The sequence below is a fragment of the Raphanus sativus genome, chromosome 5, assembly GCF_000801105.2.
Source record: "Raphanus sativus cultivar WK10039 chromosome 5, ASM80110v3, whole genome shotgun sequence".
Taxonomy (NCBI): Eukaryota; Viridiplantae; Streptophyta; class Magnoliopsida; order Brassicales; family Brassicaceae; genus Raphanus; species Raphanus sativus.
This window is the reverse complement of record NC_079515.1, coordinates 29,908,297-29,930,938: the sequence shown is the minus strand read 5'-3', so window position 1 is coordinate 29,930,938 and position 22,642 is coordinate 29,908,297. Positions and strand designations below refer to the sequence as shown.

Genomic DNA, 22,642 nt, shown 5'->3' with positions numbered 1-22,642 from the left:
TGAATATATATATTGCAAACAACCGGTACGCGCTGTATGTTTGGTCGGCCTGATTAATGTGAGATCTAAGAATACATCATTTATTGTGATCATGGTTTGCTACAAGCCTACAACAGAAACTAGATATGAAAAATGTTTCCTACAGTTAATATATGCTTTTCTCATAGAGATTGTATAGTTACAACAGCCTTTGAACATGTATGATACATATTTTTGAATCGTAAAATATATGAACCTTTCTGATGATGATATTTGTATCCAATATGGAAAAATCTTGGGATCTTGTGAAATGATCTTTTACAGGGAATGTGTCATCAGTGGTGCTGGCTACAAGATGCTAATTGACATCCCTGAATGGATCGCTCCCTCTAGTATGTTCTCTGAGAAGCTTAGCATATCCCGCAATGAATCTGCAGAGATTTTAAACGCAAAGGTTTATCATTTACGAATTTCTTGGACGATGGTTCATTGAGTCTTTATGTGAACTTACCCCGCAAGAAGGATGGCTAGAGATGTAAACATGAAGATGTGTTGATAACACTTATGTTTCGATTTCTTGTGTTTCATGTCATAACCAGGAGGAATGTGCTTGGGGCTCACGTATCCGTACTGCGGACGGAGAAGAAGGACAAACCCTAGTAAGAAACCTGCTAGGAACCCTCCACAGTGAGCAGAGTTGTCTACACGTGGTAAGAATCCAACGCTTAGGTTCAGTGCAATGATCAGGATCAATGTCATAAGTGCCGTACACTGCAAAAGTCATTAAGATCAGCTTTCAATAATGTACAATAAACCAAACCGGTCCTGAAATTTGGGAGAAGGGGGAGGGGGTTTAAACAATTTAGTAAGAATTTTAATTAAAAAAATTAAAACAATTTGGCGACCTATATATATATTAACTTGAAAATTTTTTGAGTATCCATTCACAAAGTTTCACTTGGCTATAGTAATGACCGGCTATGACATGGACCGGCTCTGACCATTAAGGTTGAAGATGATAAACTTTATTAACCTTATTTTCATAGATTGTCCAGTTTGTGATCAGCTCTGAGAGCATTGCACCTAGTAACCCGAACAAGGCGCCAGATGCTCCTACTGATACCCTTTCTCCTCGTGAATCTGTCAAGCAAGACATAAGGCTTCCACCAAGACCGGAGAGAACATACAAAGCTCCGATTCTCACTGTAGTTTCCATCAAAAAACTTCAATCAAAATAAAGCAAACTTAACAAAAAAAAAATATATAGAGGGGTTTTAAAGATTCTTACAGAATCCAAATTCTTGTTCAAGACGCATTCCTATACAGAGAAGGCTGATCATGTTAGCCAGAAGATGGAGGAGTCCACCGTGAAGCCAGATGCAAGATATGAGACGCCATCTCTCACCTTCCTCCACAAGTCTCCTCTCGAGTGCTCCAAGTCTTCTCAGCCTAAAAAATCAACAACAAGGATGCTTCCATTATGTATATATAAACCCTAACAGATTCTTGTCCTAATTGTTCATTTTTCCTACGTGGGAATAGAAGGACCGATAAGAATATTCTCCTTCATCGGTTGAAAAGAAAGCCTTCCAAGGACATCAAACAAGAGACACTCATCTGATCTCGCGGGGCAATCGTTCACATACATTGTAATGGCGAATGTGATGAAGTTGGCTGCGAAGATGAGAGGCACGAGCCATGCGTACCATGGCACGGGAAGGGGAGGGCGAAACGGAGGTCGAGCTGGTGGTGGTAATGGTGGTAGTCCGTTTTCGATGTCTGATGGATTCGGCGGTCTCTTCCCCATTTCTGGAAAAGAGTATAACGCGCCTTTGATCGCTGGTCTTGTGGTTGAGATTTGAGGATTAGAATGGTTTCCGACAAATCAGGAAAAATGGGAAGCTGAGAGAGAGTTTCGGAAAACTTGTGGCCCAAGTAAGGGTTCTGACTTTTTATTACATTAGGCAGTTATGTTCGGTAAATTGGTTTGGTCTAAACCAAACGGATGCCAATCAGAACTAGCTTGGAGAAGAATAATTAACCAAACCGAGTCAAACTGAACTTTGTAAAGTACCACCCGAAATTAATATATAAATTGTCATAGAAATATAATTTTTAGAATATGTTATGTAAAATTCTGCAATAATTAAACGAAAATCATGTGTCACAAAAAAAGAAGGTTAATTATCTTACCGATCAAATTAATTGAATAAGAAAAGCGCTTAGTTTCATTGTTTATCGGTAAATCACTTTGATTTGGCCCATGTCTTTAAACTCACAACGCGTAGTTTTTGGAGCTGAATAGTCACAAACCGTTATGTTTAAAAAAATATATATATTTAGTAATTTATTTATTTGTAAAGCTCGTTTTGTCTTTGCTTCAAGTTCTATTAATATCGCACAATATATTCAGCAGCTCCATGCACACAAAGTAGCTCTCGTTCAAAGAGCTTTCTAATCGGATCAAAATCTGTAATTCTTAACAAACCATTTTCTCTCATCTCTCTCTCAGTCTCTGAAAGTTTTGAAAGGTAACACCCCTTCTTGATTCCTTATGGATCTTTGTCTAACTTCAAGATTTATTCACCTTCTTGAATGTCTCTCTGATCAGATCTTGTTTTCATCAATATCCTCTGTTTCTTCAGATTTGAATATCAATCAGTTAAGTTTAAAACAGTTGATGTATTGACTCTGATCTTGAAGCATGTTGTCTAATATCCAACATTTTGTTTTAACTACTTATGTATAAGGAAACAAATACTATCTTTTACTGATGTGAGGTTAGAATTGTTTATAGGTGAAAAACAATGGAAGAGTTCTTGTTACATGGAAGGTTACACGCTACAATCTATGAAATTGATGCTCTCCATGCTACTCTAGGAGGCAGATCAGGTTTCTTAGGAAAGGTATTGTCTCAATTTATAAGATTCTTTTGTCCACAAAAAAAAAAAACCTAGAACAATTTAAATAACCAAATCAATGGTGCATAATCTACATGAACAATACGTGACAGTTTGTATGCAAACATTCTGTGCAATTTATAAGTTTTTAATTTCTTCTTCATTTTTTTAATTCTTGATTTACAATTTTTTTAACTTTATTTTATGTTTTCAGATGCTAGCAAATGTAGAAGAAAAGATCGGTGTTGGCAAAGGAGAAACTCAGCTATATGCTACAATCGATCTAGAGAAAGCTAGAGTTGGAAGAACAAGAAAGATAACAAACGAACCAAAAAGCCCAAAATGGCACGAGTCATTTCATATCTACTGTGGTCACATGGCTAAGCATGTTATCTTCACTGTCAAAGACGATAATCCCATCGGTGCAACGTTGATAGGAAGAGGCTACGTTCCTGTTGAGGATATTCTCCATGGGGAGGAAGTTGATAGATGGGTTGAGATCCTAGATACTGAGAAGAAACCTATTGAAGGAGGGTCAAAGATCCATGTGAAGCTTCAGTACTTTGGTGTTGAAAAAGACAAAAACTGGAACCGTGGCATCAAAAGTGCTAAGTTCCCTGGAGTTCCTTACACTTTCTTCTCTCAGAGAAGAGGATGCAAAGTTTCTTTGTATCAAGATGCTCATATTCCTGGAAACTTTGTCCCCAAGATTCCTTTAGCTGGAGGGAAACACTATGAGGCAGGCCGATGTTGGGAGGATATATTTGATGCCATTACTAATGCAAAGCATTTGATTTACATCACTGGTTGGTCTGTTTACACTGAGATCTCTTTGGTGAGGGACTCAAGGAGGCCTAAAGAAGGAGGAGATGTGACTATTGGTGAGATACTCAAGAAAAAGGCAAGCGAAGGTGTTAAAGTGATCTTGCTTGTTTGGGATGATAGAACATCAGTTGATCTGCTTAAACAAGGTGGACTTATGGCTACTCATGATGAAGAAACTGCTAATTTCTTCAGAGGAACCGACGTGAACTGTGTCCTGTGTCCTCGTAACCCTGATGACGGTGGAAGCATTGTTCAAAACTTGCAAGTCTCTACTATGTTCACTCACCACCAAAAGATCGTGGTTGTGGACAGTGAAATGCCTGGATCAGCGAGAACGAAATCAAGAAGGATTGTGAGTTTTGTTGGTGGTCTTGATCTTTGTGATGGAAGGTACGACACACCGTTCCACTCCTTGTTCAGGACATTGGACACTGCGCATCACGATGACTTCCATCAACCGAACTTCACCGGCGCAGCGATAACCAAAGGTGGTCCTAGAGAGCCGTGGCATGACATCCACTGTCGCCTTGAAGGACCTATTGCATGGGATGTCTTGTATAACTTTGAGCAGAGATGGAGTAGACAAGGTGGCAAAGACATTCTTGTTAAAATAAGAGACCTTGACGATATCATCGTCCCTCCTTCTCCTGTTCTGTTCTCAGAAGATCATGACACGTGGAACGTTCAGCTCTTTAGATCAATCGACGGTGGCGCAGCAGCTGCGTTTCCTGAATCCCCTGAAGCTGCAGCAGAGGCAGGTCTTGTGAGTGGTAAAGATAATATAATCGATAGGAGTATACAAGATGCATACATTCACGCGATTAGACGAGCTAAAGACTTCATCTACATCGAGAACCAGTACTTCCTAGGAAGCTCCTTTGCATGGAGTGCAGATGGAATCAAACCTGAGGAGATCAATGCTCTGCATTTGATTCCAAAGGAGCTGTCGTTGAAGATTGTTAGCAAGATCAAAGCTGGAGAGAAGTTTAAGGTTTATGCTGTTGTTCCAATGTGGCCTGAAGGGCTTCCTGAGAGTGGTTCGGTACAAGCTATATTAGATTGGCAGAGGAGAACGATGGAGATGATGTACAAAGATGTGATCAAGGCACTTAGAGAGAAGGGACTTGAGGGAGAAGATCCAAGAGATTATCTAACGTTCTTCTGTCTCGGTAACCGAGAGGTCAAGAAAGATGGAGAGTATGTGCCTACAGAGAAACCTGAACCGGGCTCAGACTATATGCGAGCACAAGAAGCACGGCGCTTCATGATCTATGTTCACACCAAAATGATGATCGGTTAGTGTTTTAACTCTTACAAGAACTTATAATTTTTTTTATTTGGTAAATCCCTTGGATAGTAGAAAAAGAAATTATGACAAAAAATGGCATACGGAAAACTCAAAATACCATTAAATAAAAACTAAAATAATTAAATTACTCAAAATCCTAAATGTATTTTTTTTTTCAAAATCCTAAATGTATACTTTATCCTAATCACACACCATAAATATTAAACTCCAAATCCTAAACATTAAACCCAAAACCAAATATATTATTTGTATATTTTGAATAAAAACTATAAACAAGATGCTTTTAACATCTCATTTTGCAGTTGATGATGAGTACATTATTATTGGATCTGCAAATATCAACCAGAGATCAATGGATGGTGCAAGAGACTCAGAGATAGCCATGGGAGGCTATCAGCCATATCATCTCTCAATAAGACAACCAGCTCGGGGTCATATCCATGGATTCCGCATGTCATTATGGTATGAACATTTAGGAATGCTTGATGAAACTTTCCTCGATCCATCGAGCCAAGAATGTGTCCAGAAAGTTAACCGTATTGCTGATAAGTATTGGGATCTTTACTCAAGTGAGTCACTCGAACATGATCTTCCTGGCCATCTACTTCGCTACCCGATTGGTATCGCTAGTCAAGGAGACATCACTGAGCTTCCTGGATGCGAATGCTTCCCCGACACGAAAGCTCGTATCCTCGGCACTAAATCTGATTACCTGCCTCCAATTCTTACAACCTAAGGCTCTGTGGCAGAATCTATAGGTACTAAATAACTTTCTCTCCTCTTTTCTTCTGCTGCAATAGCTTTATTAATAAAACCACTAGCTTATAATATCGTTTGGTGTGATGTTTCACCACTATGCTTTTGATTTTCGTTCGCACTCTTTAGGTTTTTGGAGAGAATGTAGGCTTGTGCCTTTTGGTACTTAATTATTTTGATGCTAATTTCTTATGAATTTATATATTATGTCTTTTAACTTTCTGGACTATTTTTTTATTATAATCATTGTTTATGTTTAGTGTTTGATTAAATTTGTTAAAATCATAAGAATTATCTAGTATTTGGTTTTAGATGTTGTGAGGAGTTAGATCACTCTTCCCCACAGTTTAAAATCTTTAGAGACTGTAAAATCATCATAGAGTACTTATTAGTCGTTTCATATACTGTAAAATTATATTCACACTTATCAACGAAATTCATATAGTACCAACCATACTAAAAACGACTGAATCCATAAAACATTTTGTAGACTTTGATGATTTTATTATGTACTCTCTTTTTTTTTGCAAAAAAACAAGAGCACTTAGTAAAATTATCATAGTCAACAAATGCAACCCAAGAAAGCATGTTTAATAGATTCAGTCCTTCTAGTAGGATTTGTACTGTATAAACTGGTGGTGGATAAGTGTGAATATAAGTGGGAAAGAATGAAGTAAACTTGTGCGGTTGATTTTATTTAGGACATCAAAGTCAGTCAACCCATGTGAGAATGTCTTTCGCTCTTTAGGTTCTCTAAAACTTCTTAAAAGACACTTAACTTCTGGTGATCTCTCTCTCTCAAGTACTTAATGTCCAAAAGACAAGTTGCCGTACGATAACGATAGATGCTAAAAATTTTATCTCTTGCTAAATCTATTTGTTATAGGTATATAATTATTGAATTCACAAATGTTTCACTCCAATCATATGGATTTTTAGATATAAATTAATTGAGTTCCAACATCTTGACCACAAATGGCTTCACTGAAAGTTATGTAGAACACGGAAACAAGTACTATAAAGCACAAGAATGAAGAGAAGTTGGTCTAGTCTTTCTATTACTACCAAGAAGTTTCGAAAGAAATACACTTTGACTAGTAGTCTTTATACGCGGCAAAATTAGGTTTTGAAATGAGAAACGTGGCAACAGCCTGTGCCAGGTTCTCCTTTGGCTAATGATAGAGAGATGGAACCAAAACTGAGTGGAAGAGATTCATTGAACTCTTTAGAATCTTTCTCCATCAATAATGTTTTTGTCTTCGTATATCTCTCTTCAACCTATTTTCTCTTGATTTTTAGTTATTTTGAAGTTGCTTGTTTTAAACGTATAAAATGTCTCTAGTAACTAAATAAAGCATATGACAGACCTATATATTTGTAATGATCCAAAGACAAAAACGTGATTCCTCTATATTTATATTCAAAAACTTAAAAATAATACTTTGCAAAATGTCCATATATTTGATAAACCATAAATTTTTCAGTTATATTTTTAATGTTTGTGGTTCTACAAAAAAAGTATCATAGAACAAAAATATGGTTCTCAAATTATTAAAAATGCCAGTGTTTCAAACTATATAGTTTTATCCGCTAGTTTCATGGGCTAAATCTGGCTAGATTTCTGTCTAAATTTGTAACAATTAACTAGTAACATTTTCTAATACATCGTAATAGACTAATTAACACGGCTGAGAAAAATAGCCAATCCGAAAAACCAAACTAAATCCAATCTGAAAAAGTTATGAGAAATTGTTGAAATTCTATAAATTGGATATTAATTTAAAAATACACTTAGTTAAAAAAATATCATAAATTTTGAGTTTAAAATTTAGTGATTATTATTTAGATTTTATATTTAGAGGTGGGGTTAAAATAGTTTATAAATTTATATAAATAATTCTTAAAGTATTTATAAAGTGGTTATTTTTAAAAATAAATTTGAAAAGTGATATAAACTTTAAAGTAAGATTAAAAAATTTCCAAAAATTATACCAAACCCGAATTAAAGATGGTAAAATATTCGAATGAATTTAACAAATTTAGTATCTGAAGAATCACAATCAAACTGAATACAAACTATATCTAGTTTTAACCAAAACATATCGAGTATTAGAAAATATCAAATCACAATTATATGCTTAAAATATATCAGTTATTTTAGATTTTAAAAATATCAAAATATTATAAAATATTCTGATTTTTAAGTTAATTAAAATATTAAAAACTAAAAATAAATCTACAAAAATAGCAAATACTCAAAACACCGGAAATATCCAGAATACTTGCTTGTTCTCCACCCAAATATCTAAACCAAACTAATTTTTATTTTAATTTTAGGTATTTAATTATACATTCTTCAATTTATAAATTTTAACATAATATAAATAGGTAATTTAACCTAAACTGAATCTAAACCAAAATTTATCGTTACTCAAATGGACATACAGTAAAACCTCTATAAATTAATAATGTTGGGACTTTAAGATTTTATTAATTTATAGAGATATTAATTTACCAAAGTTTCCTTTTTTAGTTTTTTCTTCTATTTATGAAATATTTTATTTATAAAATAAGAAAATATTTTATTTTACCGTATATAACATTATTTACATTTGAAAATTTTGACTTTCATTTTTTTATTATATTATATGGTGTATATTTTTATGTTTCATATAATTGTTATGTGGTTTTCGATATAGCTTTACTAAATATTATCAAATATATTAAAATGTTAAGAAAAAAATAGAGGTATTTTTATTGTGAATATAAAACGAACAATATAATGCTTAGTTTGTACCTATATAAAAATATATATAGATAAATTATTAATTTATAATTTTAATGGGACTATATATTTAAATGGAAGTTTTAAAAATATTATTATCTTACTATTTTATTGATTTATGTCATATTTTATACCAGCCCAAATTGGGACTGGTAAAATTTATTAATTTACAGCGATTATAAATTTATAAAGTATCAATTTATAGAAGTTCTACTGTATGGCGAAATTTACTCCCTTCTTCCTGATAATGTGGCACAAGGAAAAGAGAGACAATATGATACGTTTCATTAACCATCACCACAGCCCCCTCCCCCACCCCAAAATGTAACATTTAAATAAGTTCAATCATTTTATAATATATTTCACCTTATAAAGTTATAAGTGAATACATGCAGTGAATCTAATTATAAGCTCATTTTCACTTGATTTTGAGCCTGTGAACCAAACACCAATCTCTCACACTCTTTCTACTTTTTCCAACAGCACACAAAGAAACTCCAAACTTATGATTATTGTCAGAACTTTTTCCCCTTAATTTATTTCAAACCCAAGAAGAGATCTCTCACCGTTCAATTTCACGCAGTACTTTTTGTGTGACGTTGTTGGTACGACCAATCTCTGTGCAACACACACATGCTCTCATTTTAAACTCACTCATTGATCAACAACCTCTCTACTACTCTACCTCTTCTCAGAAGAAAAATAAAGTTAAAAAGTGCAAATTCAAAACTTCATCTCTCTCTCTTTCTTCTCTGATCCCATCTTAATACACATGGCTTGTATACTGAGCTGCTCTCACGGCGTCGTGATCGCTACAGCCATGGTTTTCTCAACCACTGCTCTGTTTCTGACGATTTCCCGCCAATTCTCTAATAACCAAACATCAGATCAACAGATACTCCGTTCATGTCTTTCTTCAGGTACCCTTTTGTCTTCTCCAATCATCCTCCGACAACAATTTTTTTTTCTTTTCTGAACTTCTTGTTCTGTCGATGCAGAGGAAAAGAAGAAACTGAGGAAGAAGAGGAAGAAGGTGAAATTTGCAGAGGACGTGAAGGAGCCGAAAGGGAACGGTGAAGAGTATCGGAAGAGAGAACATCTCCGGAGAATCGTACCGGAAGGGGGGACTAAACCGGAGAAAACCAGTTTGGTTTGTAGAAACGACATGCCTGCTAACAGGATGGCTTTGTACAATGGGATTCTTAGAGACAGAGATCATAGACTTCAGTGTTCCTATTGACTTTTTTTTTTACATCTTTTAGTCAAGAAAAATGCTGAAAATATTGTAAAAATAGTTTTCTTTTAATTCCGGGAGAAACATGTCTGTATGGCAATTATTGTAGTAGCTCACTTTTCCCTTTTACTTTTTTTTTCTGTGTAATTTTCTTCTAAGAACCAGTGTAAATACTGTAAATGATTAATATCTAAAATAGGGGTTTTTTAAAACCTTTGACCCATCTTTTGGTTTATAAATAGTAAGATTCCATGTTTCGCTTATTAATAAAAATATTAAATTTTAATTATAAATATTTTATCACTATTTCAGATAACTGAAAGCCAATAATAATTTAATAAATTCATTTTTATGATTTCAAACTATCACTATAAATTAATAAAATGTTTATATTAAAATGGAGGAGTACTGTTTTAGTAAACATGAATGAGTAAAAACAAACAGATTATTTTACTCTCACATTCTTGGAAAAAAAAGAATGATGCACCAAATTTTAGACCAGAAAAAAAATATGTTTTTCAACAAAATTCATTTAGAAATAAAAAGTTAGTGAGATATGTTTTCGAAAGAAAAAAGAAGAAGATATGGTTTGGATCAACTGTTGGTAAGAGTTAGGAAAAATAAAAGACACACTACTGTTAAAAAGAAAGGGGTTAAACCTCTGTTCAAAAATGCGGGTGCCTAGTCGATTAATCTGCCGCCTAGGCGTTCGGCGTAAGGCAAGCGCGGCGATTTTGACACAGATAATGAACTCGTTGGGACACAGATAATGTTTCTAGAGCGATTGTGAAGACTACAGAATTCTATTTCGGAATTCCAAGTTCAGAAAACTGTTTTTTTTTGTCGTCAAATGTTAAAAACATATATAAATTCAGTAAAGTCCAATCACTCAATCGTTTGCATAAAGTGAAGAGTATAGTGCAAGCATGAGTGTGAATATATATTCCGAATATTCGGCCAACGAATAATCAATGACATAACTCTTGTCTTTAGCATTACCGTATAAAAAGTTTAGGGTCTACAACAGATCAGTCATTTGAATTGATCGATTGTTAGTTAGCATCTTTTCAAAATGGAATGACGTGCCATGACAAATACTATGTACAATTTGAAAGCCAGATCTCCACATGTGGGGGTTTGATGAACCGAAACAAACCATAAGGGCCATACTGTCAACGAAACACAGGCGGTCCGAATCGCAAACTTTGCTGGTAGAGCTAAAACCGAGACCACGTGATGGTCCACCAAAAACACCACCTTTCGTGTCTACTAATTTTTTTTCAGATTAAACTATTGCAATTATATATGAAAATTTATAAAATATGTTGCATGCAATTAATACCACTAACTCAATAGTTTACAACTAATCATTCGCTTTATTTCACCCAGAAGATTTACCCTCTAACCGTTACCTAACATACATACCTTTAGCTTTTGCAAAAGCAGTCAATTTTGCTTTCATTTGGCAACAGTATTTAATTTTGTTTAGTAGTATTGTATTGTAAAGGAGAATAAAACAAAAGTACTCCAAGGCACTAATAAGCCAACGGTGAAAAGGTTGATAAATCGGTCCAAAAGCAAATAATACGACAATACTCTGGACACATGGCTTTCAAGGTCGTTTACCAACCCCATTGTGTTTTATTGGAGAAGAAAAACATAAACGGTTGCAAACCGGAGCATGGATCATGCCTTTGCACACTACGTCTCTTCATTTTATCCCCGTTAAGATGAAACAAACTTAGGTGATGATTGTTTTCTAGGTTTTAGATTTTGGTTTTTCGATTTTTGGTTTTTAGATTTTGGTTTCTAGATTTTAATTTTTGGTTTTTGATTTTTGATTTGTAGTAGAATCCGGTTATTAAAGAAGCATAAATGGTTATTTTAGATTTTGATTTTTAGTTTTTAATTTTTGCATTTAAATTAATAAAATGAAAGTAATTTTTTCATTTTCAAAATAATAAAATATAAAAACTATCATCAAAACACACATAAAAATATTTTAATACAATTTTTATAAAAATATATATTAATACAAAAATAAATATACAAAATAAAACTAACAAAATCACATATTAGTGCAGAAATTTGATAATATTTTTTTAATAGTTAACTAATATGATTTAATTGTATGTGTAAAATTTTACTATATATGCATTACTTGCATATAAAATTTAGAATAAAATAAAAGTACATAAATAATAGTTGCAAAAAATTAACAATATTTATAAAGTTGCATATTAAAATCTACATATATGGTATAGTATAGTAAATAAATATTTTTTTTTTTCAAAACTAAAAGATTAATTAATAATTATTTTTTTCCAAAACTAACAATCTAGATCTACACATATGGTATGGTAAATAAATAATAATATTTTTTTCAAAACTAAAAGATTGATTATAATTTAAAACAGTGACAAAAGAATAAAATTTATATTATTCAACTATTGTATATACAAAAATAATTATTGTATATACAATTAATAGATAAAATTTTAAAATACAAAACTAAATAAAAGAGTAACAAATTTTTACTATAAAAATTATGTTACAAAATATTGATTAAAGCATAATGAATTAATTTACCTTAACAACTTCAATTAATTGTTTATAAAAGTAGTGTAAGTAAACTTCAAATGATTAGAGAGTGGTTTTGGAGGGTTTTTCTTACTAAAATTCTAAAGCTTATGTGTATTTTGTGTGTTTCTGTAGAATATTACGGTAGGTTTTATATAGAACACTATATAATTAAAGTTATTAATTTTTAAAAAGAAGAAGAACATCAATTTTTTTGGACGTGAGTTGTTGTAGAGAAAACCAACAGAATGTAGATTTTAGTTCTTAGAAGGAAGTAATAAAAAGAGACAAAAACTAGTTCCCTAAAAGAATAGAAAATTTATTTGATTAAAATCGTGATTGGACAGAAATAGTTTTTGGAAAATAAAAAACCAAAAAAAAAATTAAAAATACAAACAATCATTAATAATATAAATATGATTCTGGATCTTTTAGGAATGGCTAGTTTAAGACGGTTGGTCTCGTCAACGTGCCATTAATTTATTTGTTCAGCTATTGATCTTTACACAACTAATATATATACTGTAGCTGGGGGAAACCAAATTGTTGGCTAACAAATATTATATTTACATATCTAAATAACGAAATTAATTACTTTTGTGGCTCTTGTATGCTAATTTTTTTGATTGAGATCTCGGCAAATGATCTTCTAAGATAACCCATAAACAAAAAAAATTATTCAACTGTTATGAAAAAGTTGATTTATCATTAGAATAACAAAATGATCAGGAGAGAGAGTGCGAGAGTTACGATCATGAAGAGATGAAGAAGATCCTGAAAATTGATATGATCACATAAACATAGAGAGATGTTGACATCTCAACCGTCGTGAAATGTCAAAATAGCTACTTGTCGTGAATTTTCAAGGTGTGATCGATAATAATGTATAAGATAGGATCAATGATGAATAACATTTACACATGTCTATATATATATATATATATATACATATCCAGATGGATAACATGTGCAAACATTTACCAAATGAGCATCTTTCTTGTAACATTACAGATATATATATTACTCTGTACAAAGAGTTTCAGAAAGACTAAGAAACTTGTGATTTGATAGAGAGTTTCAGAAAGATAAAGATTGTTTTAGCTCCTTGTAGTGTATAGGGGTGGGCATTTTACCCGATACCCGAACCCGTACCCGAATCCGACCGAAAAAACCCAAACCGAAACCGAACCGAAATAGCAAAATACCCGAACGGGTATTGAATTAGGAGAGATTGGATATCCGAACCCGAACGGGTAATATCCAAACCCGAATGGATATCCGAAGATAACCGAACATATGTATACTTAGGTCTATATTCCTAGTTTACTTCTTTAATTTTATTCAAAATGTTTATTTTTATTATGCACATAGTTCAAAATTAGATAATTTACATATAATTGGAAAAATTGTGAAATTTTTACTCACTTAAAATGCATATCAAGATTTTTATTTCATGCATTAACAAAAGTTACATCCAAAATTTAAAAATAATAATCAATTTATTATCTTTTATTTGTAAAATGTTATCTTCAAATTTATTAATCATTCGATTGTCAGAAAATAAAAAAATCAGTTAAGTAAAATTTATATTTTTTGAATAAAAAAAACTTGAGAAATGAAAATTTTAATATTTTTTTCCAAAATCTAAATATCCGAAAAACCGATCCGAAATACCCGAACCCGAACTAAAAAAACCCGAACCCGACCCGAAGTAAAGAAATACCTGAACGGGTATTACACTCCTATACCGAAATACCCGAAAATCTGAAATACCCGATCCGAACTCGAACGGGTACCCGAACGCCCACCCCTAGTAGTGTACGAACCCATTAGTGAATAACATCAAAAGACAAACCAAAGACAAGTAATATCTAGTAAGCAAAAGAACCCCTAGCTATAGAAAGATCAGGGCTCTATTACAATCCTTTTGATGAGACAACTTAAAATCCCAAAACACTTTAAATAAGCTTCATGTCCTTATGGTCTAGAAAAGTGAAAACTTTCTTACCCTTAAACTTTCGCATTCCTCGGATTTCAGATCTTCTGATTGTTTTCCTCTCGAGATTGTAGTAAAAGACATAAAAAGGGTCGGATACATAGTCTGGGAAAAACAAAATTTCACTTTTACCAGTCACGCCAACAGAGTAAGACTCGTCCTTTCTACCTTCACTCCAAGTCTCTATAGGAAACCTGTAATCAAATTTCAACCATACTTGACTTTCGGGGTCTTGTAGAACCCAAATGTAAAAACTTTTACCTGCTTCATCATTACCATAAAACCCAAGTGAAGCCAATTTACCCCTGTAGTTTATCAGATTTGTAGTAAGATCCACTGCTCCACGAGCTCTAATGAACGTGTACTTCTCAGATCTAACATCAAAGCACACAATCATCGAATCCTCTGTAGCTATGTAGTACAAAACACCATTAATGCATACACCACCGGATATAGGAAAATGAGGTATGCCACAATGAATTGTTCTCCATGACATTTTATCAGTTTCTAACGTCAAAACTTGATGCTGGTCAGAGATGGCATTCCCTTCATGTTCCCCTGTTATTGTCAATACTTTGACTTGTTTCTCAATCGCATCACACCCCAAAAAGGTTCTCATCCAACGCCCGTGTGTCTTAATTTCAGGTAAAGTTAAGCACTGTCCCGTACTAGGGTTAAATATCTTCAACGCAAACGCATTATCTTTAAAACAGACCAAACCATTGACATGTCTAACATTATCGAAACGTGCACATGGAAAATTCATATGATAGTTGGCGGCGGCTATAGAAGAGGACTTCTGAGGTGAGGAGAAGAAGAACAAATTGCCATCATCGTTTCCGCAGGCGAACAAGAGCTGAGGTCGAGCTAAAGATCTTGCCAAGAAGGTATCTGTGAAATCTTGACTACGGAGTATGGAATCCCAAAGCTTAGATAAGCAACGAAATCTTGCTATTGGTGTCGACGTTAATCTCGAGAGTATCTCGATAATGAGATCAACTGGGATCGGTTGATGTTCCTTCTGCTGCAGTGATTCCATGGCGGCTAGACTCTTGCGTTAAACCTAGCTTGTGTTCCAAACGTATATATATATATATATTAATATATATATATATTATATATTATATATATATATATAATATATATATATATATAGTAATTATTCATGATATGGAAACAAATGCATATATCCTATAAAAAACTGGAATAATGGAATTAACAAGCTCATGATTGGTTGGACCTATTATGTTATATATGAAAATATATGTCAATACACAAATATTGTCCATAAGTACTTCGAATATGTGATATTTAAGTTGCAAAAATGTAGATTAATATAGAAAACCAATTTCAAAAAAAAAGTAGATTAATTAACCTCAGTATAAATATTAAAAACTAGATTAATTATCTCTATAATATTATTTGAAAAGTCAGTTTCCTATGTGTCACGTTCACGTTAACTCTCACGATGGTTGATAACATGGATACCCTTTATGAAATAAAATTATTACACTTAAATATTTTTATTGATTTTTTATTTAGTTTCTTTTAAAATTTTTGCAAATAACATATATAATAAAAAGGAAACATTTATAAAGTATAAAAGCAAATTTAAAATCGAAAATATATACCTATATAATATGATTTCATTAAAAAGGAAAGTTTACAAAATAGTAATATTCTATTTAAAAAAAGATAAATATACTTTTGAAGTAATCAAATACTTTATTTATATCTATATTTTCTTAAATGAAAATATATATTTGTATATAATGTGATTTCATAAAAGCAAATTTCACATAGATAATCCTAATATTAGAAAAATAAATATTATTTATTTTAAAACATGATTTTAAACAATACAATTTCAAAGTAATAGAAATATTTTTATATAGCTATATATTTCTTAGATGATTACATAAGATAATGATTACATAAAATAGTTAAGTAACATAAAAAATATATGTTTAATTGACTAAAATGGTTTATAATAAGTATTATTGAAATGTTTTAGTTATTTTCATATATTTATTTGACTACAGTATCTTTCAATTACAACATAAAATATCTATAAATTATATTTTACTTATATAATATAATTTATCAAATACAATCACAACTTTTTTACTGTTTATGTTAAAGAGATATTAGAAAATGAAAAATAGATTTTAACCGTAAACATCTTTTGATCAAATAATTATAAAATATTTTTAATTAAATAACATGATATACTTTAACAAGGTAGATATATTATATTTTATTATTACTAAAATTATATGTTTTCTTAATATAAATTTCCTTTTAAATTTTATGTTTTTATGTTTGTGGAACTTAACATAACTATAATCAAAATAAAAAAGCAAATCTGAATTCAGATTTTTAAGATTATTTAAAATAAATTTCAGTTTAGCATTCAATAAATCTAAGGCATAAAATATTTTAATTACTGTAGATATTGATATGTGTTCATAAGCTTCCAATAATATATCAGTTAGTTATGTATGTAACTTCCTCTTGATCATTGATAAATATATGAAAATACATGCACATTAATGGGTAAATAAAAATAATTTGATATGACTTAACTATAGTAAAAATAATTATATTTCAGTATGAATTTGAAACAATATATGAAACTTAATATACTCACAACATGAATAACTCAACTAATCCAACTTATATAAACTCAATAAGAATATATACTTCTATGGTAATAATTAGTTTTATAAATATAAATTATAGGATGATTCAAAATGTATTAACAAATGAAAATAAAATATTAACCAATTGTTACAATTTATTTCTTTTGTAAAATTTATATATGTAGGCATGAGACTTCATAATATCATCGTTATATAAATTTATTTGATTTGGAATCCGACACTTCAGTTTATCTTTTATTTCATTCTAAGCACAATATATCTTAATTTATGAATGATCATCCTAAAATATATTTACATCTATAAGACAACCAACCAACCAACCTAAATGCAAATAAGAAAATTAATCAAATTTTTAATATATTTAGAATAAAAAATATTATAACTAAATTCCAAGAAATTAATGTAAATCAATATATTCGAATGATAACTTAATCGATTGTAAAAACAATAAAACTGATAACCTATAATATATCTAAAATCGTATGTCTAATTAAAGCAATATGATATTATGAATAAAAATTATGCATACAAATATAAATTAATATAAAATTAAAAGTAAATAGCAATTAATTATTATAGTATATTTACTTTATAAATATTTATACCCGTGCATGAGCACGGGAAAATCACCTAGTTATAATTACTAGATAACATTTTTAAACAGTAAAAACTTTTTTTCGGCAAAATCAAGTTTATTTGCCAAATGATAAAATTCAGTCATTTTGCCGAAACCATAAAATTAGGATTTCCTACCAAACTTAAAAATTGAGTTTTTCGTCAAAATAATTTTTTTCAGCCAAAAAACTAAATTTTTTTGTCAAAACTGCAAAATTGAAAATTTTCACAAAAATTCTCAGAATTATATGTTCCTACAGAACCGTAAAATAAAATTAGTTTGTTCTCGCCAAAACTGCAAAATCAAAATTTTATGTCGAAATAGCAACTTAACTTTTTCTGCTAAAACAAAAAATTAGATTTTCTCGCCAGTATAAAATCAAATTTTCTTGTTAAAACAGAAAAAATCGGATTTCTCCAACCATAACCACAAAATTGTTTTTTTCTCTTAAAACAACAAGATTGATTTTCTCGCCTAAATTGTTTTCTGCCAAAATTAAACAATCAGTTTTTTTTTTTCAAAACCCCACAATCGGTTTTTCTTTTAAATTTGGAAAATTATGTTTTTTGATCAAAATTGTAAAATCATATTTTTCGTAAAAATAACAAAATCGTCTTTTGCTATTAATAATTCAATTTGAAACTATTTTATATAATATTAGTTTGTGAGAAATATAAATGATAACATATTTGTTCAAATATACTTATTAGTTCATTATTAATAGTATAAATCATATTTTTAGTTTTTATAACTAGTAGCATTTAAATGTTATTATAAAATAAAAACAAACAATTTAGCATCCAAATATTGTATCATGATATAAATAATATTTGCAAATACAAAAACTAACCTGCTAGCTAAATTGTATATTTTTAAATTGATTAATAATAAACAAATTTACCCATTCCTTGGGATTTTCACTTACAAAAAAGGGACAAAAAAAGGACAAATTTTGTTGATTATGTCATGGGTCATTATTATCTACAGGTCATAAAAAGCAAAGCTTTAAAATTCCAAATAATAATTTTAATATATAAATAACACGTACATGTATAACCTTTATAAATTAATAATCTATAAATTAATATTTCTATAAATTAATATAATTTCATAATCCTTAATTAATTTTTTAGTTCAATTAGTATCTCGATAAATTAATAATCTTTATAAATTAATAAAAGTTATAGGTTTGGTGTAGTCCCAACATTATTAATTTATAGAGGTTTCACTGTATTTTAGTTTAAACAACACGATATTTATTAAAATTTGAATGATACATACAATCATTCAAATTAAAACAGCTCGACACATTCAAATTCAAAGGCGACAAAAGCCAAAAGGTTTTTTAAGAGAGAGAGAGAGAGAGATTAATTACCAAATATTCGCTTCTCTTCTTCAAAAAGTAAAAAAGTCCATTAAAACGAGATTTGAGTACCAAAGGAGTTTCGTTTGCTTTACTGTTACATTCTCCGGGCAAGAAGAGGCGATACCTTTTTGCTTTAACCCTCTCTCTCTCTCTCTGGCATCAACGAGGAAGAGTCTCTACACGAAAAGAGCTGTTTTTTTGTGTGTGGGTTTGTTCAAAGATGCAGCTTTTTTGTTGCTTCTGTTGTGGAAAAGGATCTAATGGGTAAGTATGGGTTTTTATCTTGAGTCAACTGATTTGTTGGTTTATGGGTTCTTCCCAAGTCTTTCATCGGTTTTGAGATTCCTTATATCAGTCTTTCTAGGTTCTCGGATGCTTGAGTTTAGATGCATGTTCAAAATCTCTTCTTTTAGTGTTGGTATTTTCGGACAAGAACACACTGTTTGACTAGCTTCAGTTTCAGATTTGGTAACATAAGGAAGAACTAATGTTTTGTTTGTTTTGATGTCGCACAGGAAAAAGAAGGTGAAGACTGAACCATCATGGAGGATTTTCACACTCAAGGAACTTCACGCAGCCACGAACAGTTTTAACTATGATAACAAACTCGGCGAAGGTCGATTTGGTAGTGTGTATTGGGGTCAGCTATCGTCTGGATCTCAAGTAATGCTCTTTAGAATTCTTATCCTAGAACTTGGTCTGCTTTTGCTATTTCATTTCTAATAATGAGTTCTTGTTGTTCTTGTCTGTAGATTGCAGTCAAGAGACTCAAGGCATGGAGTAGCGGAGAAGAGACAGATTTTGCTGTAGAAGTCGAGATTCTCGCGCGTATTCGGCACAAGAGTCTATTGAGTCTACGTGGCTACTGTGCAGAAGGACAAGAGCGACTCTTTGTTTATGAGTACATGCCGAATCTGAGCTTGGTTTCACATCTTCATGGTCTGCATTCCTCTGAGTCGCTTCTTGATTGGACCAGGCGGATGAATATCGCAGTATCCTCTGCTCAGGCCATTGCGTAAGCCTCCAAGATCAAGATACTTTCTTTTAAATATGGAAAATGATTATTCGTTTTCGTTTTGTACAGATACTTACACCATCATGCAACACCTCGGATAGTCCATGGAGATGTGAGAGCAAGCAATGTGCTGCTAGACTCTGAGTTTGAAGCTCGGGTTACTGATTTTGGATATGGTAAGCTGATGCAAGATGAAGATGGAGCTACTAAAACCACCAAGGGGAGTAAAAACATTGGGTATCTCTCACCAGAATGTATTGAATCAGGAAGAGAGTCATATATGGGAGATGTGTATAGTTTCGGTGTTGTTTTGCTTGAGCTTGTTACTGGTAAGAGACCTATAGAAAGGCTAAACCAAACAACAAACCGGGGTATTACCGAATGGGTTTTACCTCTGGTTTACGAGAAGAAGTATGGTGACATTGTGGATCAAAGGCTGAATGGGAAGTATGTAGAAGAGGAGCTGAAAAGGGTAGTGTTGGTTTCGCTTATGTGTGCTCAGAGTGAGCCTGAGAAGAGACCAACCATGTCTGAGGTTGTGGAGATGCTGATGAATGAATCTAAGGAGAAGATGGCGTATCTTGAAGGTACTCCACTCTTCAATAGAAACAAAGGAGGGGAAGCTATAGATGAAATCTCTGAAGAGAAGGAACATCAAAAACAAGAACAAGAGTAGATAAAAGTCTCTTTGTTCGGTTTCTCACATTCTTTGTTTCTTTTGTAAGAATCTGATTTTGCTTTTGCTTTTTTTTAATCATTTGATTGACAGCTTGTAAGGAAGTGTAATGTAGTACAATAATGGTCTTCACGGAAAGTCTTTCTGATAAAAGCAAACTACTATCACTCATTTAAGATTTAGTTGGAGCCTGGATCCAAGACAGGAAGCCTGCAATGCAAACTGATTGATTTGTCGGTTTGGCGAGTCCCTGGAACCATGAACTGGAAGATGACAGTCAAGCAAGCACCTTGAGGAGCAATCCCATAGAAAGCTGAGTCTGGTTTGGTCAAGTGACACTGAAGGCTCTTTGAAAAGTGCTTAACACTCACCTGCACAGACTGAGCATCTCCTCTTGCAATCGCTCTCTCTGACCGAGCCTGAGCGCTCAAGTTCCTATCCTCAGCAGGAGCCTGAGACTTCTCTCCAATAACCGAAAGCCTCTGGAACTCAGAGCCGAGCCTAACCAAAGTCGTCGAGATCTGCACCTGAAGATCACCATGCTTGCTTATGGTGACGTTAAGAACATCGCCCACATGTTTCATACGATCCACAAAGTTCTGTAACTGACTCGGGTCCTGAACCTGAACAAGAGTGGGAGGCAGGTCTTGAGCGGAGTCAAGAGCCGTCTGAAGCTCAACAACTTGAGACCGAGACAGCGGTTTGGAGATGGGAACATCTTGGATAACCGCAGACTTATACCCCTTGGTCTCAAACGTGAGGAAAGGCATGGGTTGGGTACAGTTAGGAGGCAGCTTCTTCACAAGCTTGATCTGCAATCTATTAGAAGCCAGCCCGCCGCTGAACTCAGTGCAGATGCTGACACTGCTCTTGACAGCTCGGTAGAGAAGAGAGACATCCAAGGAGAAGGCGATACGGTCGTCGTTCTGGCTGGAGACACGGTAGTCGTCGAAGAGGAGGTCGATGCGGAACTGAGCAATGCATTGGACACCGTCGCCGTTGAGAAGGTTGTGGAGGAAGAACAAGTGGTCTTTGGTGAGGAAGAGGTGGCATGTCTTGCCCATTTTGTCAAATGCTGGAAGGAACCTCTTCTCTAAGAGATTCACTCCGTTCTCAGTCAGAAACGCCTTGAACTTCATCTCTGTTACAGTGAAACAAAGACGAAATCGATAATGTGAATCCATAAACATATTAAAGAAAGAATAGCATCTTCTCCTAACTACAACTCAGATTCTATCTAATCTAGGTTAAGATGCCAAGGTAAGCAAAGACCATCCTCAAATAAAATCGAGATCAATTAGTTGAAAACGATTACACCAATAGTAGTTTCCTCAATAGCTACATGAATACATAAACATCTCCTGTGAAATTCCATCTAAAACGCAATAGATTCTCCACACTACAAGCTTAGATTCTATAGAAACAAGGTTAAAATGCCAAGGCAAGCAAAGACCAGTCAAAATCGTGTTTCCCTACAGTGACGTAATCGACCGATTATCATCGGAGATCAATCAGTTGAAAACGATTTAAGCAAAGAGTAACTTCATTAGCCTACCAGAATCTAGAGTTGGTTAGATCTGTTGCTTCTGATCGGATATTTTCCCGGAAACTGAAGAGATAATCGATGAAAATTAAAGAAATCAAACACTAGGTATCACAATCCGCGAGAGAAGATGGTTTCAGAGAAACTTGTGAGTTTTGCCCAACTCACCTCACCGTCACCAGCGAACAAAATATCTGGGATTTTGCGCCAAAAGTGAAGTTGAATTTTATCTCAATTCTGCAAGTGAGAGGGAACCGTCAATTTATTTTAGAGACGTTTTTTATTTTATTTTTTTTATTTTGGTTTTGCAGTTTCGTAAATTATTTTGATATAGGCCCATTAGTCTCGTAAGCTCACAGGCCTATAGCGATAAAGGTCATAAAGTTTTGGATCAACCAG

General features: G+C 32.7%; 6 protein-coding genes across 8 annotated transcripts; 3 read left to right on the top strand and 3 right to left on the bottom strand.

The window, feature by feature from the left end:
- Window positions 1-127: 127 nt before the first annotated feature.
- Window positions 128-1,899, bottom strand: LOC108860669 (RHOMBOID-like protein 5). Its single transcript, XM_018634530.2, has 5 exons — window positions 1,512-1,899; window positions 1,268-1,428; window positions 1,013-1,182; window positions 491-750; window positions 128-410 (listed from the first exon to the last, which is right to left on the bottom strand). Exons 1-5 carry the CDS (start codon window positions 1,784-1,786, stop codon window positions 338-340), a joined length of 939 nt encoding a protein of 312 aa, XP_018490032.1. The 5' UTR covers window positions 1,787-1,899; the 3' UTR covers window positions 128-337.
- An 887-nt stretch (window positions 1,900-2,786) lies between these two features.
- Window positions 2,787-5,912, top strand: LOC108861740 (phospholipase D alpha 2). Its single transcript, XM_018635686.2, has 3 exons — window positions 2,787-2,885; window positions 3,094-4,999; window positions 5,316-5,912. Exons 1-3 carry the CDS (start codon window positions 2,787-2,789, stop codon window positions 5,747-5,749), a joined length of 2,439 nt encoding a protein of 812 aa, XP_018491188.1. The 3' UTR covers window positions 5,750-5,912.
- Window positions 5,913-8,977: 3,065 nt separating this feature from the next.
- LOC108860793 (uncharacterized) lies at window positions 8,978-10,011 on the top strand. The gene is made up of 2 exons (XM_018634646.2): window positions 8,978-9,474; window positions 9,553-10,011. The coding sequence occupies exons 1-2, from the start codon at window positions 9,327-9,329 to the stop codon at window positions 9,792-9,794; spliced, it is 390 nt and encodes a 129-aa protein (XP_018490148.1). The 5' UTR covers window positions 8,978-9,326; the 3' UTR covers window positions 9,795-10,011.
- Window positions 10,012-14,012: 4,001 nt separating this feature from the next.
- Window positions 14,013-15,431, bottom strand: LOC108858739 (F-box protein DOR-like). Of its 2 annotated transcripts, none has more exons than XM_057010996.1 (2): window positions 14,641-15,431; window positions 14,013-14,558 (listed from the first exon to the last, which is right to left on the bottom strand). In XM_057010996.1, exons 1-2 carry the CDS (start codon window positions 15,401-15,403, stop codon window positions 14,548-14,550), a joined length of 774 nt encoding a protein of 257 aa, XP_056866976.1. In that variant the 5' UTR covers window positions 15,404-15,431; the 3' UTR covers window positions 14,013-14,547. The 2 variants fall into 2 exon arrangements, with proteins under 2 accessions (XP_056866976.1, XP_056866975.1); XM_057010995.1 differs by having other exon boundaries at window positions 14,023-14,178; window positions 14,377-15,431.
- Window positions 15,432-18,958: 3,527 nt separating this feature from the next.
- LOC108856978 (PTI1-like tyrosine-protein kinase At3g15890) lies at window positions 18,959-20,848 on the top strand. The gene is made up of 4 exons (XM_018630895.2): window positions 18,959-19,273; window positions 19,525-19,672; window positions 19,762-20,024; window positions 20,094-20,848. Exons 1-4 carry the CDS (start codon window positions 19,230-19,232, stop codon window positions 20,698-20,700), a joined length of 1,062 nt encoding a protein of 353 aa, XP_018486397.2. The 5' UTR covers window positions 18,959-19,229; the 3' UTR covers window positions 20,701-20,848.
- Window positions 20,802-22,510, bottom strand: LOC108856979 (uncharacterized). Of its 2 annotated transcripts, XM_018630896.2 has the most exons (3): window positions 22,412-22,481; window positions 22,256-22,309; window positions 20,802-21,841 (listed from the first exon to the last, which is right to left on the bottom strand). In XM_018630896.2, exon 3 carries the CDS (start codon window positions 21,837-21,839, stop codon window positions 20,880-20,882), a length of 960 nt encoding a protein of 319 aa, XP_018486398.1. In that variant the 5' UTR covers window positions 21,840-21,841; window positions 22,256-22,309; window positions 22,412-22,481; the 3' UTR covers window positions 20,802-20,879. The 2 variants fall into 2 exon arrangements, with proteins under 2 accessions (XP_018486398.1, XP_018486399.1); XM_018630897.2 differs by lacking the exon at window positions 22,256-22,309 and having other exon boundaries at window positions 22,412-22,510.
- Window positions 22,511-22,642: the final 132 nt, after the last annotated feature.